A 16,492-nucleotide genomic window follows, 5' to 3' on the forward strand; every position below is an offset into this window, starting at 1 on the left:
ATTTTATTTATTACTTTCTTTGGTGCTATAAAAACCCAGCTTCCTGCTTTCATTAGGCTGCGGCTGGGATAGGGAGGCATTTCTTTGGAGAATCACAGAATCATTTAGGTTGGAAGAGACCTCCAAGATCACCTAGTCCAACCTCTGACCTAACACTAACAAGTCCTCCACTAAACCATATCACTAAGGGCTACATCTAAACGTCTTTTAAAGACCTCCAGGGATGGTGACTCAACCACCTCCCTGGGCAGCCCATTCCAATGCCTAACAACCCTTTCGGTACAGAAGTTTTTCCTAATATCCAACCTAAACCTCCCCGATGCAACTTTAGCCCGTTCCCCCTCGTCCTGTCACCAGGCACGTGGGAGAATAGACCAACCCCCACCTCGCTACAGCAAGCAACAGTGTTTGCACAAGGTGCTGTTATTACTCAGCAAAGCAAACTTCAATGCCTGGTTGCGAACGCTAGGTGCATTGTGCACGGCAGCAAAGCATGCTCTACCACATCAGGTCTTCGTTAAGAGAACCCTTTGGACTTGGTCACAATGGTCACCACAGATTTTACAGGGTTGTGAAGGCACATATACTGATTCACCAGCATTTTTGCTGCAAAACCCAATTGTCTCTTCACCAAACAACCAACATTCAGAAGGAAATGAAAATGAGCTACAGGCTGGCAATATTTTATGATATTCAGCACTTGTGATACTTCAGCAGTTTGACATGGGGCTTCTGTTTTAATCACCTTATTGACTAACTGATTATGGATCATTACTTTTCCAAGATGAACTGCTTTATTCATTCTTCGGTTTCAGCCTCTTGCTTATTATTTTATCTGAATTGAAATCTGAATATTTACATTATTGAAAATATTTTTAATATTTCCTCATTCTGAAGCTAAGCTACGTAGTAAAGGCCAACCCTTAGCACATACATGGGTCTCCCTCCCTAAATATTGCTCTGTGTAATCCAGGGGTTGCAAATATCATTAAGCCTTAGTGTGCTATGGTATTTAGAGAAGTTATGTCTCTATTAATCATTTTTTCCTAATTTTCCACTGTTTCTTTTGTGGAAAATGTAATAAAAGAACACAAGCCTAATCAATCAGAAGAAGAAGCTGGAAGGTGACATTTCCCAGATGCAGAACGAAGTTGAGGAATCAATCCAGGAGTGCCGAAATGCAGAGGAAAAAGCCAAGAAAGCAATCACAGATGTAAGTAGCCTCATTCCTTGCTCAATTTGTTTCAGTACCACACTGTCTTAGGACAACCCAAAATTTCCTAAGCATCTGTTACAAACCTGATATATCCCAAGTGCTCCACAGTTATCTGGAGGCAGCTGATGAAACTGCAAAAGTAAACAGGCTAGAGGTGAAGACAAAGGAAATACTTCTGCTTGATCTTTTTTTTATTACTATTTTCCCCAAGAATGCAGATTTCTCTGATCCTCAAAGTCCCAGGTCATGTCGCTTTTGAATTGTGTAGATTATATACCTGGATAGGCTAAACCAGTTCAGACTGAACTAGCACTAACAGGTTGCTAGGTGTGCATAGAATCTGCTGTGAGGAGTACAATTCCCATATCCAAAATGAGGTGTCTATTAGAAAAACATGAGGATGAAGATCCCAAGAAGAGACAGTGAGTGCATTCTTCCTGTCAGGAAAATGACATTTGGACTAGTATAGTTTCTTTCCCCACAGACCCGGAGAAACATAGAGTTTGGCTGACATATGACATCATACCAACAGACAGAGTAAAATCTAGAACTGGATGTTTCTGTGAGTTGTGTCTGGAGTGCCTGGATGAAGCTATTCTTGTACCACGGTCTTCACTGCTTCTCAGCTGGCAGTACTATTACTGCCTGCCAGAGAGAAGACACTGATTGTCCTTGATTCAGCTCCAGCCTGGACTGCAATGATTGCTGTCTTCCCATGGATGTTCAGTGATGGATACAAGAATCTGTAAATGGCTCTTGGAGGCAGGGACACATGTCAAATCAGACATGAGCTAATTGGTACCCTTGTTACCAGTTTTACAGAATGGTCAGGGAATATGTAAGATGTTGAAACCGAGCTTCCTATCACAGCACAGACTGCAGAAATTGCTGTGCTGTTACAGCTGCTCAGGCAGCTCTTGTCTGTGGCTGTGCAGGGAAACTCGCCTGCCAGTTGTTTTAATTCACTACCTTTCAAGAGCCCCAAATTCCAGTATAAGACTTCTAATAAGTTCTGGGTGAAATGTCTGCAGTGAGTGGCGTAGGTTTACTTGTAGCTATTATAAACAAGGACATTGTGTAGCGTGGATACCAAAACAAACAAACGAAGACTTAAATCACAGCATTAGAATATGGAGGGGGAAAAAAAGCATTCCCTCTGTCCAGAAATGATAAATATACACAATATATGCTTGGCAGCATTAGGTATAGTCAATGAACCAAGTAGTGGATGATCCATCATCGATCTTCTATCATTTTTTTTTCTGAGACATAATTCAACAGCATGACAGAAGTGCTGTAAAGTGTGGTTGTTTTTTCAGGCAGCAATGATGGCTGAGGAGCTTAAAAAAGAGCAAGATACTAGTGCTCACTTAGAGAGAATGAAGAAGAACATGGAACAAACCATTAAAGATCTCCAGAAACGATTGGATGAGGCAGAACAAATAGCCCTGAAAGGTGGCAAGAAACAGATCCAGAAACTGGAATCCAGGGTAAGTTTGTGATCAAACTATGGACTGCTATCTGCTGCTTTACAGACTTAAGAGTGGGTGGGTGCCCTTGGGGTGCCTGGTAAGTTCAAAGGATGCTGTGAATGCTTTCCTCTGTTTCACAAAATGCAGGTGAGCAGCTGCAGTGAGCTGTGAGTTGTTGTAGCACAGCAGATGACCAAGCCCTTGATTTAAAAAAAAAAAAAAAAAAAAAAAAAAAGGCAAAACATAGAGCATCTAGTTCTGAGTGGGGCCTTTGGCTGTTGGTACAGCTTAAATACATTTATGGAAAAAATAGAATGAAAAGGCTACATTTTGATCTATTCCTGAAGTTCAGCTCTATTAAGATGCTGAGGAAATGAGCACGTATTGAACTGCGAACTAAGTTATCTGCTTCTTTATATTTGTAGCATAATGGCAAGTGTTTTTCCTTTTTTGCAGGTTCGTGAGCTGGAGAATGAACTTGAGACTGAACTCCGTCGCAATTCAGATGCCCAAAAAGGAGCCCGCAAGTTTGAGAGGCGCATTAAAGAGCTGACTTATCAGGTACACTGAGGACTGCACTAGGTCCCTGGAAAGAAATGTCTTCTCCCTATCAGGGCCCTAAATTTTTTTCAGTGGAGGACGAAATAGGACATTACCCAGAGTTTTCTTGTTGCAGGAAGCTTTAGGGATGGGAGGAACATCTTCCTAGGGCTACCATCATCTTGTCTGACTCATTGTAACCAGTGTTAGAAAGCTTACTATTGCTGGGATTTGGACCGTTTTAGCACAGTATTAATATGGAGCAGGCTTAGATGACTATTCATACTGCAAGAGAAGAAAGAGCCCAGATGTCTCACAGCTGTGCTGATGTTGCTAAAAAGAGCCAGAAGGAATCAGCTGACTCTGCATAGGGCTGCCCAGTCCCAGTGCTCTGTCACCTACTGCTGGGCAGCAAGGTCTAGCCTCAGCCTCCAGCAGGCTTACTAACAGCTGCTGTTGCTGCTTGCTTGAAAAGGTCTTCAGCACAGAGCACTGTTTCCCTTGCTTTCAACATTATTCTTGAGAAGATAATCCCATCCATCTGCTTTAAGACATTATTTAGCATCCTACATGTTGTCTTACTCTGACTTGTGTATGCCGAGGTTGTTTTCTTAGAAGACAGTGCTGTGGCACAGGCAGACAGAATTAGCAGGTCCTTCTGTTTATGGACTGTGACAGCTTAAACCTGGATGGTTTTACCAGAAATGCCTGCCTCCAACACAAAATTTAAAACCTGCAAATTACATATATTTTAGGCCTGCCCATTGGTCTGTTTTACTCAGTTATGACACTCTATAATGACAAGAGAGGTCCTCACCTGCCAAGCAAGGAACTCTGTGTGTGTGTGTGCATACATGTACATATGTGTGTATATATATCCATATTTACATATATCTATAAATAGGGAGGCTATTCTTAGTCCTCAGCAAGCAGGCCCTCACAAATCTTCAGCCTACAGAATTTTTCCTCATCTACACACAGGCTGATCACAATATGGCTTGTTTATATTTTAAACTATGCATTTGTTAAATAATATATATGCCACCCATAACTAGTGGACTGTGGGAGATGTTTTTGGCCTTTTTACACTACTAACCTAATTGATGGTGTTTTGGTACAGTCAGAAGAAGATAAGAAGAATCTGGCCCGGATGCAGGATCTGATTGATAAGCTACAATTAAAAGTGAAGAGCTACAAGCACCAAGCAGAGGAAGCTGTAAGTGACAATTTAGGCCTTTTTTCCTCTGAGAAATTTGTTACCCTATAACCACAATCTTTAATCAGCAAAAGCTTTTAGTACAAGTACAGAATTTATGTGTGTAGTACTATTTGTATTTATCCAAACTCTATACTTATAAATGTATTTATATATATAGTATATAGCATTTGTGTTGATTACATTAAGAAAAGATATTCCATTTTATCTGAAGATTGGAGTGTAATTTGCAGGGGGTGGAGGGAAGGGGAGGAACAGGAAAGACCTTTTTTTCTGGCTAGTCCCTCAGGAGACATGTTGAAAGCCTCCCAGTTCACTTGAAATGAAGAGTGTTGCTGCAAACATCAAACCCTTAAAACAAACAAATAAAAACCCTCATCCCTCCAAGAGTCTAGTGGTTCCCATAGACTTGTTAGTGATTCGTGTTGAGCACTTGTGTCCTGCTTGAAATGGAAGGCTTTGCTTCATGTGGACTGGAGGAAATCAGCTGTACTATTTTCTCTCACCAGGAATCACAAGCCAATCTGTACCTTTCAAAGTACAGAAAACAGCAACATGATCTGGATGATGCTGAAGAAAGGGCTGAAATAGCTGAATCTCAAGTTAACAAGCTGAGGAGCAAGTCAAGAGATATTGGCATGAAAAAGGTATGGTTCTACTATATGGAGCAAATGTGACTCATTAATACACAGTAGCACATGCTACGTATGCAGGAAGATCTGTTGCATCTCCTACAGTAATATGGACTAGAATAAATAATTGTTTACTAAATTTTTTAGTTTCAGTCCACCCTTTATTTTAATGTTACAGTAAATCTTTAGGACAGCAATTTGATGCTTATACAAAATGAAATCTCTGTTCTCTCAATGGTGTCACTTAACCTCTCTGCTCAGCATCCAGAAGTTGCCAAACTGTCTTTTTATGTGGGATATTTAAAAGCTCCATCTCTCTCTCTCTGTCTGATGTAGATTTCTACATATGTAATAAAGCCAGGGGATGACTGCACTAGCAGATTGCCAGATACTTTGACTGCTCTTTCAAAAATTGTATTGAATTGAAGAGCTGGATGAAAATAGTAGTCATTAGTCACTTGGATGCTGGGAAGTAATTAGTAACTAGAAATATATTTATGGTGTTTTGCACTTGATCAAAATGGTAGTAGAGTAATACGGATGAAACTAAAAGGAGCCTAAGAACGTGGTCTGGAACTGAAAGCAAACCCTTGCTTGTCTATGCTTGCCTGATGGCAACCACAGCAAGGAATACTGGTGTTGCTACTTGTAGGAAAGACAGAAAGAGGAGGTGGGTCGTTGCTTTATCTATTTCATTTACAAATGTAATGTAAACTCCCGTACTTAATATCATATAAATTTAATGGGGGTTACAACTCCAAAGTCAAGTAACATAAAAGAAACCTTTCTGTAACCATTTAGTTATTTTTATACCACTTGATCCCATCCCTTCCTTCTCTCTACTTTATCCACAATTCTGTGGGAGGAAATTTCTGCTTTTATATTGGACTAATAAAATCACCTTTAGTTGAAATGAATTACTGTAGCTCCACCATCTACGTTAAAACTAGATGAACATCTGGTCTCACGCATTTGCATATGATGGAAGCAGTACTGCAACCGAAGCTCACATGAAGTTTTGTAGGCTTTAAGAGGAAAAATTTCAACATTTTTCTTCAATTTTTTTCCAGCTCCCCCCTCCCCCCCCCAAAAAAACTCCTAATTTCACAAAGCCACAGACACTAAAATATGTAAATCATGAGAGTAATTTATGTTCAAAATACTTTGTAGTTTATTCCCTGTATTTTCCTAGCACCTTCTTCTGCCTCATAACCGCAGAAGTCATAGAGAAGTGGACGCTTGTTCAGACAATGAATGCTGTCCCAAAAATCAGGGAACGACTCCTTTAGTAAGAGAAAGACATTGGAAAGACTTTTTTTTTTTTTTTAATAGTGTAGTCCTAAAAATACCTTCTCTACTACTGCTGTTCATGTTCCTGGAAACTTTTGAAAGTATGTGTGATTCAGGGCGAACATCATCATATATTGCAACAGGGCTCATGCGTTGCAACAGGGCTCTATAGAAATCCTCTGCTATCAAAGGGATGATACACACCTTAGCATAAGGACAAGAAGCCTGTCTTCTTAGCTGAAGTAAGACTCGAAATGATGGCTAAATTCAATATGGTATGTCCATTTAGTGCTAGTGTATTTCAGACACAAGCTGGTAATGCCAGGAAGCAGAAGCATTAGTTAACAGAAACTTCTGTCATTTACATGTGAACTTGAACTCTAAACCCCCCTGTAAAACTTTAACAGTTTTTAAAAGTTTCATTTTAATTAAACTGTTAAACAGTTCAAATTCAACAGTTTAATTTTAATTTCTAACAGTTTAAATGTAACAGTTTAATTTTAATTTTAACAGTTGTATACTATCTCTCTCAATTGCATTTCAGGTTCATGAAGAGGAGTAAGTGCAGTCCAAGTTGACAAATATGAGAAGATGTTTCATATAATCAGGCATAACCAAAAGCAGATGTATGGGAAAAAATAAAAAAGCACTTACAGAAATAAATATCAAGTGAAAACCCAAAGAGACTGTGTAGTGTATTACATTCATTTCTATGTATTTCTATTTTGTCGAGCCCCAGGGATCAATAAAAGATGACACACTGCCAACAACCCACTTCATTATGTTGGAACAAATCCTAATTGGCAGATCTCTGATGAAATCAAACCTAAGGGCAAATCCAGACACGTTTCACAGCCCCACGTCCTTCATGTGCAGATTGTTAAAGCACTCTGGATTAAACCTGTGTAGGGGACAGCCCTAAAAGCTGGGATAGCCCAGCTTCTAGCTGTCCTGCCAGTCAAAGGCTGCACCATTTTTTTGGGGGACAGCAGAAACTAAATTTAATACAAATGGTCAGTTTCTAAACTTCCACTACTATCAGCGAAAGCATTTTTGTTCTCCAGCTGCACTAGAGGACTAAGAGACGCTGCTGAGGGACTTATCCCATAAGGAGTGCCCCTGGCTCATAAATAGCATTCTTTTAGATCTTTTCTACTTCAAAACTGAAAACACGGGGAAGAGTTGTCATGGAATTGGAATTAAAATACTCAACAAAGTGCAAAACAGAAAGCCCTCTCTTCCCCTCATAGTGCAAAAACAAACCCAAAGTCCACCAACACTCAAAACTCAAACTTGTGTGGAACTTTTTCATTGTCCTTTTAGTATACTCGCATTCTGGTTCTTCATGCAGACTCCTCACATAAAATGTCAATTGACTTGTGTATGGTTTTTCTGTCAGTTTACTTGTTTGTTACTGTTGTTCAGATGATTGCATTTCCATTTGGTTCTTTGTGAAATTCAATAGGGAAGACGAAGGAACTCTTCTGCTCAAGCTTGTATTTCAGCAGCATTCTCAGTAATGTCCGTGTTTGCGGAGACAGGTTTTCTTTTGGTATGTCAAGGTGCTTATAGTATTCCTGATCCGCTGTATCTTATAGTTGTCCCGATTCTCTCTAGTTAAAACAAAAACATCCGTGAGAACTACTGATGCATAAAATTAATCCTCCAGTAGGAACAGAACAAGACATACTCATGTTAGAGGTAAGTCAGTATCTTATATTTTAACGTTAGCTGAATAAAATAAACATGTACTTAAAAGGGCAGAAGCACTCCTGTTTCTTCCATTTAGTTTTCATCAATGTAAACAGAGCTGTGTTAATTTGTAAATTATTCTGCTTCCTCCAATTATATGTTAAAGGTTTCAACAGGACCCAAGATATATTTATCTTGCTTAAGTTCTTTAAATGAAACAGCTTCATCTCAAAGGTATTGGTTCTATTATTCTATCAGGGAGAGAACCATATGTCCTTCTGACTTGGTATCACCAGTAAATAGGACAGATGTACGGAGAGATGAGTTTAGAGGCTATATGGTCACAACAGTCTCCCAAACAAAGCAATTTGCATGTCTTTACACAAACAAGCTTTGTTGAGTTTTGAAGTTGGACAGAGCTGAAGTAATAATTTGAGCCCAAATGAATACTAGTACAGCCTGTTGTTTGGGGATCTTCATTGGTTTTGTTTGTCTTAAATATAAGTGAGAGAAAATTACAAAAATGATTATTTTCAAAGCAAGTTATCAGCAAGTATATGTGACAGGTAACCAATTTTCTCATCTTTTTATAGAGTGCAGGAGAGCAATCTGCTCAAGGAAAGGGCATGTTAGCATTGTTACAACTAAAATATTATTGCCTAGATGTACTAAAGAGGGCTTTTTGGACACAGAATATAGAAAAAATGAGGGCAGTTTACTTCAGCTGAGATTTATTATTCTAAGTCTTTCAGTCTTGTTTGCATCCTTTATCCCATGAAAATCAAATCTGTTTTGGTCAAACATTCAAGGTCTGAAATTCAGCTTAATAGTATGCTCAAAAGTAAATACCCTAATGTTTGTACATACCTTGACATAGACATAGACTCCTATCACCGGCAGTACTATCACCACCAGTACAACGATCACTGCTGTCACAACTATCCAAGTGTTATCTGAGTGTTCTATAAAAATACAAATTCCAAAATGTTAAACAGGAATTCAAAAACTTATTGAATAATACTGAATGTTAATTAGTGATGTTTTATATTCAATTATTCACTGTTATTCGATACGTATATCAAAACTATGATTTTTCTCTTACTTATAATCTCATACCTATGATTAAGGGAGAACATTTCCATTTATTGTTAATGGTACTGATACAATGGTCATTACATGACCCATACTATAAGTGAAGATTTCAAAATGATACTTTAATGAATTAAGAGTGAATAGGTAAAAGAAGATTACGTTACTTAACTATGCTGATACAAAAATTATGTTGTCAATAAATATGATTTGAGAACTTCTTATACAAATCCTGCTGATAAACAACTAAGTTCTCAGGCGGGTAAATGCTGCTTCCAGGTACAGTGCTTGGTGCCATTAACAGTACTACCAATTTTCAGAAGTGGGTGGTAACAACAGATTCCACAGGACATAAAAGCCCATCTAGCAGAGGTTGGCTCTGGTTCTAGGCAGCATTGTTTCAGTTCCTTTCATCAACATGAGAACGCTCACATTTGAAGGACTCATTTGTTTATCTACAGTTCTTCTATTTCAGGTTTCCTTTCCACTGCTGCATCTTGTTTAAAAAAAAATTTGAGAAATTCTACACTCCGCCGTAAACTGAGGTTTATAGGGTGAGGAAGATCATGCTGGAATTTGAGCTTCAAGGAGGTACGTTTGTCTGACTCAACAGTTTTCTTTACACTAACTCCCTTCCTACATATATATACCATGTGTATAGTCGCTGCCATTTAAAACACCCTATAGTTTCAGACACCCTTAGCTTCAGGCAGAAACCAAGCTATCATGGGGAAAGAAGGGAAGACAAATATCCAGTTATTATAACTTATTCTATTCCCATTTTTGCTATGTTACCTCTATGTTTCACATTCTGCAGACTGTCTCAAGTTTTCTTCTTAAAAAAATAACGGAGGTGCCATATATTAGTTCTCTCAGTCTTTTAGTTGATTGCATTTAATTGATGCCTACTTGCTACTGCTTGAATGTGTTTGTTTTGTTATGAACTGAGATTTCAGGAGGCACCACCTCAAACAGCACGCTATTTTTGAAAAACTTTGTAATTTGTTTGCACTATAATTTTAAAAAGCTGGAGTCTTTTTTTTTAACCTTAAGTAAGAGTTTTCAATGGATAGAGAAGTTAATCCCTAAGTCTGCTTGGAACCAGAGATAATGAAATAACTGTAACTAAGACTTCACAGCTGGATATTTACTACAGTACATAAAAAGGAAGGCATACATATAAACATACATATTTCCAAGTGTAAAAAAGGCCTGCTGTGTAGAATTAAAGCTTTGAAAATAACAATTACGTGTTCTCCTCAACAAGGTTTCTTCTAAAGAAAAAAAAATTGTACCACTTCTGTGGGCATGCCTTCATCTCCCTCCTACCTTTAAAGACAGTATTTGCTACCAACACAGCATTTAGGCTATGAGTCCATAAGTTTCTTTGTGCTCTCAACTGCACAGCCCTCTGTGCTTTGAAGAAAGAAAAAAGTCTTTAAATAAATATATCTTCATGTTTTTCAATATTTCACAGATTTCTCGACGACTCTGGCTCTGTATTCCCCTCATTTGTCCCCAGCCTCTGATAGGGAAGGAGCAGCAACTTACCAACTTGCAAAGTCCTCACAGTAAGTTTTGTGTAGTGAGGTGATGAAATATTACAAAGATATTCTCCACTGTCATTTGCAGTAAGATCCCTCAGTAACAGTGAATAGTCACTTTGGTTAATCTGGACTCGAGGCTGGTAGGAGTGAGATGTACCATTGAAGGTGGCCAGGACTGAGATCACTGAATTTCTGTTTAGTATCCAGACAACACTGACGCCCTCTCTGTGTAAAGTGTCACTGCTGTATCCACAAGTAATGGAAACGCTATCTCCTTTTGCTTTTGACAGTTGGTCTGAAACAGACAATTACAAAACACTCTGTAATTGTTTTAGGAAATATTATGAAGGATGGTTAGTTTTTTCACCAATTACTACAACACAAAAGTTTCAGAACATACTCCATTATTTTGATATCGTATTCAAACATCACAGTATTCTTCTAGAAGCATTTCAAGATTTTTAAAAGCAAACTGATCATATATACATTCAAAAAAATCTAATTGGTAACAGCTTACATGTATTAAAATTGATTTTGTTTTCATTTTGATATTTCTCTCCTAAACTGGGGGTCTCTGAGGCACTCGCTAATAAAACTGATTTGACCTATTCTAGGTCTAGTCTAAAGTAATATGAAATTCTAGATGTTGGGAGCAGAGAGAAGGTGCAACTGATCAGCTACCTGTGCGTTTAAAGCAAAAGGGCAAACCTGTTGCAACATATTTTGGTTTTAACTAAGCTAATAAAGAAATTATATTTAGACAGAAATAACTTTCAGATATGGTAGACTGAAGGACTTTATCATTCTGTGCTGAACACTTAATGAATAGCTTTAAAGAAAAAAATAAAAATGAAAGGGATAGAAAGGGCAGGTAAGTGTAACTAATAGTTAATGATCCTATAAAATACTAGTACGGGACAAATTAATATCATAGCACAACTACCTATTTAACTGCAGAGATCTGCTGCAAGGGAAGGAAAAACAGGAGGCTGTGGTGGCTGGCAGTCTGCTGGAGAGGAAACTTAATACGTTATTGTGACATAGTATAACCACACTTGGTTTCTGTGCATGGATCCAAATAAGCAGAGGTGTGGTGCTGAAAACCATTAGGAAAAAAACAGAACGGTACCCAGTGCTGCTATTATATAAGGAACAGGAAAGCAATATATTCTTAAAATGTTTCAGTGAGACAGCAGACAGATGCAGGGGAATTTAAACAATGCTGTAATGAAATGTACCTTTTTCACTTGTGACTTGGAAAGACAGATTAACAAACCAGACATTTCTGGTGCGCTTGTTACCTGCTCTGATACCATAGTTGAAACCTTCCAGAGCCAGAAGGTACGTAAATTAAAAACACCACTCTTGTGCAGAAGCATATGCAGTGGATTAGGAGCTGAGTGTGTACTGGGCACACTTCAGGGAGAAATCAGAGCGATGGAGGCAGCCGTGCATATCCAATAAGGGAACTGCTCTTGCATTGCTCTTGATCCAATTAAAAATACTTCCTAAGACACATGAGAGGCTGAAAAGTACCAGTTACTGAATTTCCAGAGAATGCTTGGGATTGCTTGAGACAAAATGGAGAATATAATTTTTATATCTCTGTTTTCCATTAAATAACAAAATCAGCTGCAGTTTGCCCAAATGTAAACAGTGCTGCTGTTCTTCACTCCCGTGCACCTCTCACACTGCACCTGGGTACTTAATACTGCACTTCAAGAGAAGTATGAAGAAAGGATTGAATGGTACTGAAAACACTCTGGCAAAAGGTGGAGAATAGACAAAGAAACATATGCATCAAGAACAAAAAACATTGTTCTACCTCATATAACCCTTTCCATGTATTTTTTCCGAGTTCGTTATTTTTTTTTGACAGTGTGAAGTTTGATCATTATTTGTCCCTTGAAATGTGAAACTGATGATACAGAAAAAATGTTGAGAGTAAAGCAAACTTACAGAAGTGTGAGCTACCCCCTCCTGTCCCCACTTCTTGGACTGACGCTGGCTTGTAATTGTAACAGATGAGTTTCAAAGAGGATGATGATGCAGCCTTCTGCACTATGCCATACCCATGCTGCCCCACTGCAGTGAAGTGGATTTAATTGGGCTCAGAAGCCAGCTGTAACGCCCCATAATGTTGCAGGAAGATGCCTCCCTTTATTCCTACCTTGCATCCTCCATTCAGCAGTCCACTTCTCGTGAGGGAGATGAATATGACAGGAGTAAGGATCAGATGTGTTTATAATGCTCTGGTGACTTCTAAGAGAATAGAGAATGCCATCCCTGGTTTCCTCCCAACCTTTTTCTTGGATGGATATATTGCCTTTTACCCAAGTTATATTTGGTGCTGGATATGTAAGGAAGGCAGAGCATGTCAGCATCCTTTCTGTGTCGTTCTTTTGGTATTCCAGTGCATAATAAGAGGAAACTAGATTATAACAAAACAAACAAACAAACAAAAAATAGCAGTCCTATTATTTTCAAAATCCTTTCGAACTTGAAGTGATTGGTCTTTTGAAATGACACTAGGGAGAATAAGCATAACAGAAAACAAAATGTAATGTGTTTGATTTCAGAAGAAAGAATGGCATTACTTATTGTTAATGCTGTGGTCTATACTATTCTAAAAAGCCATATGATGTTTTATGACTCAAGTACACTAACTGCCCTTTAGAAGTCACTGTGCAGTAGGTTATCAGAACCAATGCTGCACTGTAATTTTTTAACTTGTTACATTTCTCCAGAGAAAAAGAGGACACCAACAGGCCCAAGAGGTGCTCTGTTGGGTTGGAGGATTTTAATACCAGGTAAGAAATAATGCCAGAGAATCTGTGGGTGTTATCCAGTTTCTACTAGAATAATCCAAGCACTTTTGTTATCTTACTGACCTCGCACATGCAGCTCAACTTCCACTTCTGTTTTAGTTTGTTGTGTTCCCACATAGCAAAGGTAAAGGCCCTCATCAGTCAAGGTCAGGTTACTAAGTTTCAAGGAGGCATTTCCATGAGGAATATTCTCATGAAAAAGGTGAGTTCTGTTTCTGTAATCCAGGTGTTGGCTTTCCAGATAATCCCTCCCGTAGTAGTAGCTGTGTACATCGTTGTCCTCTTTCTTCCAATAAATTACTTCATCATCACCAGGTGGAAAAGGACAAGGAAGGATGACATCCTTAGCAAACAGTCCTGCTACCGTTTCCTTTTCTGTAGAAACGTTTAAGTACAAATGAGTGGATTACATTAAATCTAGCTTATAAACATTTTTCTGCCCCTCCTTATCCCTGACCCAAAAAATTCTTTGGCTCTGACAGGTAGAACACTCCTACCATGTGTTTCAATAGCACGCTCTTTCAAAGATTTTCTGTAGCAGAGATCTCTGGGACAGCAAGGGTGGCAGCTGCACTTTTCTCCACTTCATTAAGTTTAATCATTATTGTAACGCAGGGCTCTGGGCTTTGAATTTATAATGAGTTTAAGTGGGCAACCTGACTAAACATCTATGTATTCACATCAGCACTCCTCCGCTTTAGCCACCTAAGTTTCCTGTGCTTTTCCAAAAGCATCACCTCCGATATCAAATCCTGGTGAGGGAGTCCCCAGCCTCAAGCTGCAGCTTGTTCCTCACTCATATGTTCATAGAGTTGGCTGTCAATGGTCTGGGTGATCAGTGACCCTTATGCAGTGCCAAGCAGTTGTACAGACAAAAGTACGCAATTGTGCAACTGACAGGAAGGACAGAACTTCTCAAAATGGCTTTACCACCACCAAATTGATCCTTAACCATTAATAAATAATGTCAGAATTAATTCCCCCATCAAAAAAAAAGAATAAGAGTTGTCATCTTTATCATTTTTTCATAAGCAAAAGAATTAAAACCTACCCCAAGTTGTAGCACATATGGAGAGTAAACAGAGGAGAAGAGATGGTATCTTCTGGCCCTTCATGTCTTTGTTGGTTTATTCATTTCAAACTGTCAACGAAAAAGGAGGGGAGACAAACTTTTTAAATGCAGCCAAAAGATTTGCCCCTTATTTTGGGGTCCGTGGCTCAGTGACCAAACCACATGTATAGTCTTGCACCACGTTTGAACTTTGCATTTTATCTGCACACTCATCAAGGCATATGGGATTAATCACCACTTAACAAGCTTTCCTCTCTTATCTGCTTTGGCAGCAGCCAAACGCATATAGTAGTAGTCTTGCATTGTTAAACCAAAATTATTTATTTTTTAGTAAGAGGATTCTGATTAATTGCTTTTCAAGGTAGCTTAATAACTGCACATTTCAAGAATGCACTCCTTTAGGAAAACTAGAAATGCCTGAGCATGTCAAGTTTTACCAGCGAGCAAACACAACAACTGCATGTGTAAAATTCTTAACTCTTTTTTTCCACATATTGATAAAACTCCGTGCTAGCCATACTGGTACTAACTTTCTGGAATTTTCCCACTGAATCTTCAGAAGACATTTTCTGTAGTAGAAAATAGTAGCAATTCTCTGCCTTCTCCCAACGCACCCCCTATGCCTAACACCCTAACCCCATGCTTCGGTTGATGAGAAATACTCCTGAAGGAAGAAGGCTCCCACACTACAACCATACAAAGTTTTCTTTAGGATGCAGACTTGATCTGCAATTTTAACTTCACAGATATAAACTGTGCCCCTTCCCCCCACCTCTGCTCATACACTAAGAGCGACAGAGAGTTGTTATAAGAATTTATTTTTTATTACCTCTTCTGAGTTCACGAGTACCCAAAAACTTCTGCATCCAGCTAATTGTTCCAATTAAGTCTGGTGTTTCTTGGAGGCAGGATTTTTATATATGTGTAAGTAAAATGAATTATACAGCTCTCTTCTCTAAAGGTGAAAATCTTTTCCCTATTTCTTCTGCAGCCACACCTATACATGGCCGACAGCTCAAGTAATCAGCACTTTTTGCAACTTTGCTGCAGGTTGACTCTTGCCCCGCAACTGAAAGTACAAGAAGCTGTCCCCTCCTCCTGGCCTGCCCGCTCTCGTATTCCTGTTGCGTCATCAGCAGGTAAATATTCGACCTGAGGGAATGAAACAACAACCTTATATGCTGAAAAAACCTACAGCCCTCTCAGGCAGTAGGCAGAGGAAAGCAGCCCTGCTTGCTGACAAGGGAGTGCAGCGCTGGCCCACCCCCAGCTGCATGGGGTGGTACTGCTGCCTGGCCGGGCCCACCTCGGAAGGGTTTAGGAAGGGTTTAAGGGTTTATGTGCCACCATCATCGTGAACGGAGACTGCCCGGGCCCAGCCCTGGGAACAAAGTGGCGCCACCACCTGTGCTGCCATCTTCCCTCAGCACCCACCATTTTCTGCCACCTGCCCTCTCCATGGTATCCGAGTGGCAGTGATAGAAGCCGGTGCGTTACGGCCGCCTACCCACCGCCGGCAGCGTGGTGATTGGAGACCAAAGAATTCCCTTGTTGAAGGAGAGGCCCAAAGATGAGCTCGGTAGTTATAAGCTGGTTTTAGCCAGCTGTCTGACCACCTGTATATGTGGAGCAAGGAAAACAGACCTTGTCCACCTGAGCGAGTGCCGTGTCTGCGAAGGGAAGTGCTTGGTTCTGAGTATCCCACGTACACACAATGTGTATTTTGAGGGACTAACTATGGTCTCATTTATGGACTAAATGCTTATCGGGGCTCATTAGGTATGCCAACAGACCATATTTTTTCAGTTCAGTTTGATTCAAAATAGATCCAGTTACTCTACCTCACTCCCTAAAGTGACCCAAGACAGTGAGGGTGAGTGGAAGAATCCCTTCAGAAG

General features: G+C 39.4%; 2 protein-coding genes across 4 annotated transcripts in view; one reads left to right on the plus strand and one right to left on the minus strand.

Annotated features, from left to right (window-relative positions):
• The window catches only part of MYH15 (myosin heavy chain 15), a 50,072-nt gene extending 43,024 nt beyond the window's left edge, over positions 1-7,048 (plus strand). For both annotated transcript variants that reach the window (XM_048057235.2, XM_013186083.3), the window contains 6 exons: positions 1,088-1,213; positions 2,536-2,706; positions 3,145-3,249; positions 4,349-4,444; positions 4,954-5,091; positions 6,911-7,048. In XM_048057235.2, coding sequence (XP_047913192.1) covers positions 1,088-1,213; positions 2,536-2,706; positions 3,145-3,249; positions 4,349-4,444; positions 4,954-5,091; positions 6,911-6,928 — 654 coding nt within the window. In that variant the 3' untranslated portion in view covers positions 6,929-7,048. The remainder of the gene's footprint in view (positions 1-1,087; positions 1,214-2,535; positions 2,707-3,144; positions 3,250-4,348; positions 4,445-4,953; positions 5,092-6,910) is intronic.
• On the minus strand, positions 5,216-15,640 carry HHLA2 (HHLA2 member of B7 family). 2 transcript variants are annotated; one of them, XM_013186058.3, is made up of 7 exons: positions 15,424-15,640; positions 14,574-14,663; positions 13,586-13,897; positions 12,865-13,125; positions 10,699-10,989; positions 8,926-9,020; positions 5,216-7,979 (listed from the first exon to the last, which is right to left on the minus strand). In XM_013186058.3, the coding sequence occupies exons 2-7, from the start codon at positions 14,635-14,637 to the stop codon at positions 7,959-7,961; spliced, it is 1,044 nt and encodes a 347-aa protein (XP_013041512.2). In that variant the 5' UTR covers positions 14,638-14,663; positions 15,424-15,640; the 3' UTR covers positions 5,216-7,958. The 2 variants fall into 2 exon arrangements, with proteins under 2 accessions (XP_013041512.2, XP_047913194.2); XM_048057237.2 differs by lacking the exon at positions 14,574-14,663.
• Positions 15,641-16,492: the final 852 nt, after the last annotated feature.

Source organism: Anser cygnoides, chromosome 1, assembly GCF_040182565.1.
Source record: "Anser cygnoides isolate HZ-2024a breed goose chromosome 1, Taihu_goose_T2T_genome, whole genome shotgun sequence".
NCBI classification, from domain to species: domain Eukaryota; kingdom Metazoa; phylum Chordata; class Aves; order Anseriformes; family Anatidae; genus Anser; species Anser cygnoides.

Excerpts from the sequence above, each read along its gene's own strand:
- HHLA2 (XM_013186058.3), bottom strand. The coding sequence starts at position 14,637 with ATGAAGGGCCAGAAGATACCATCTCTTCTCCTCTGTTTACTCTCCATA. Across the intron at positions 13,898-14,573 it reads CATATGTGCTACAACTTGGG|AAAAGGAAACGGTAGCAGGA; the intron begins GTAGGTTTTAAT and ends ACGTTTCTACAG. Across the intron at positions 9,021-10,698 it reads TGTGAGGACTTTGCAAGTTG|AACACTCAGATAACACTTGG; the intron begins GTAAGTTGCTGC and ends GTATTTTTATAG.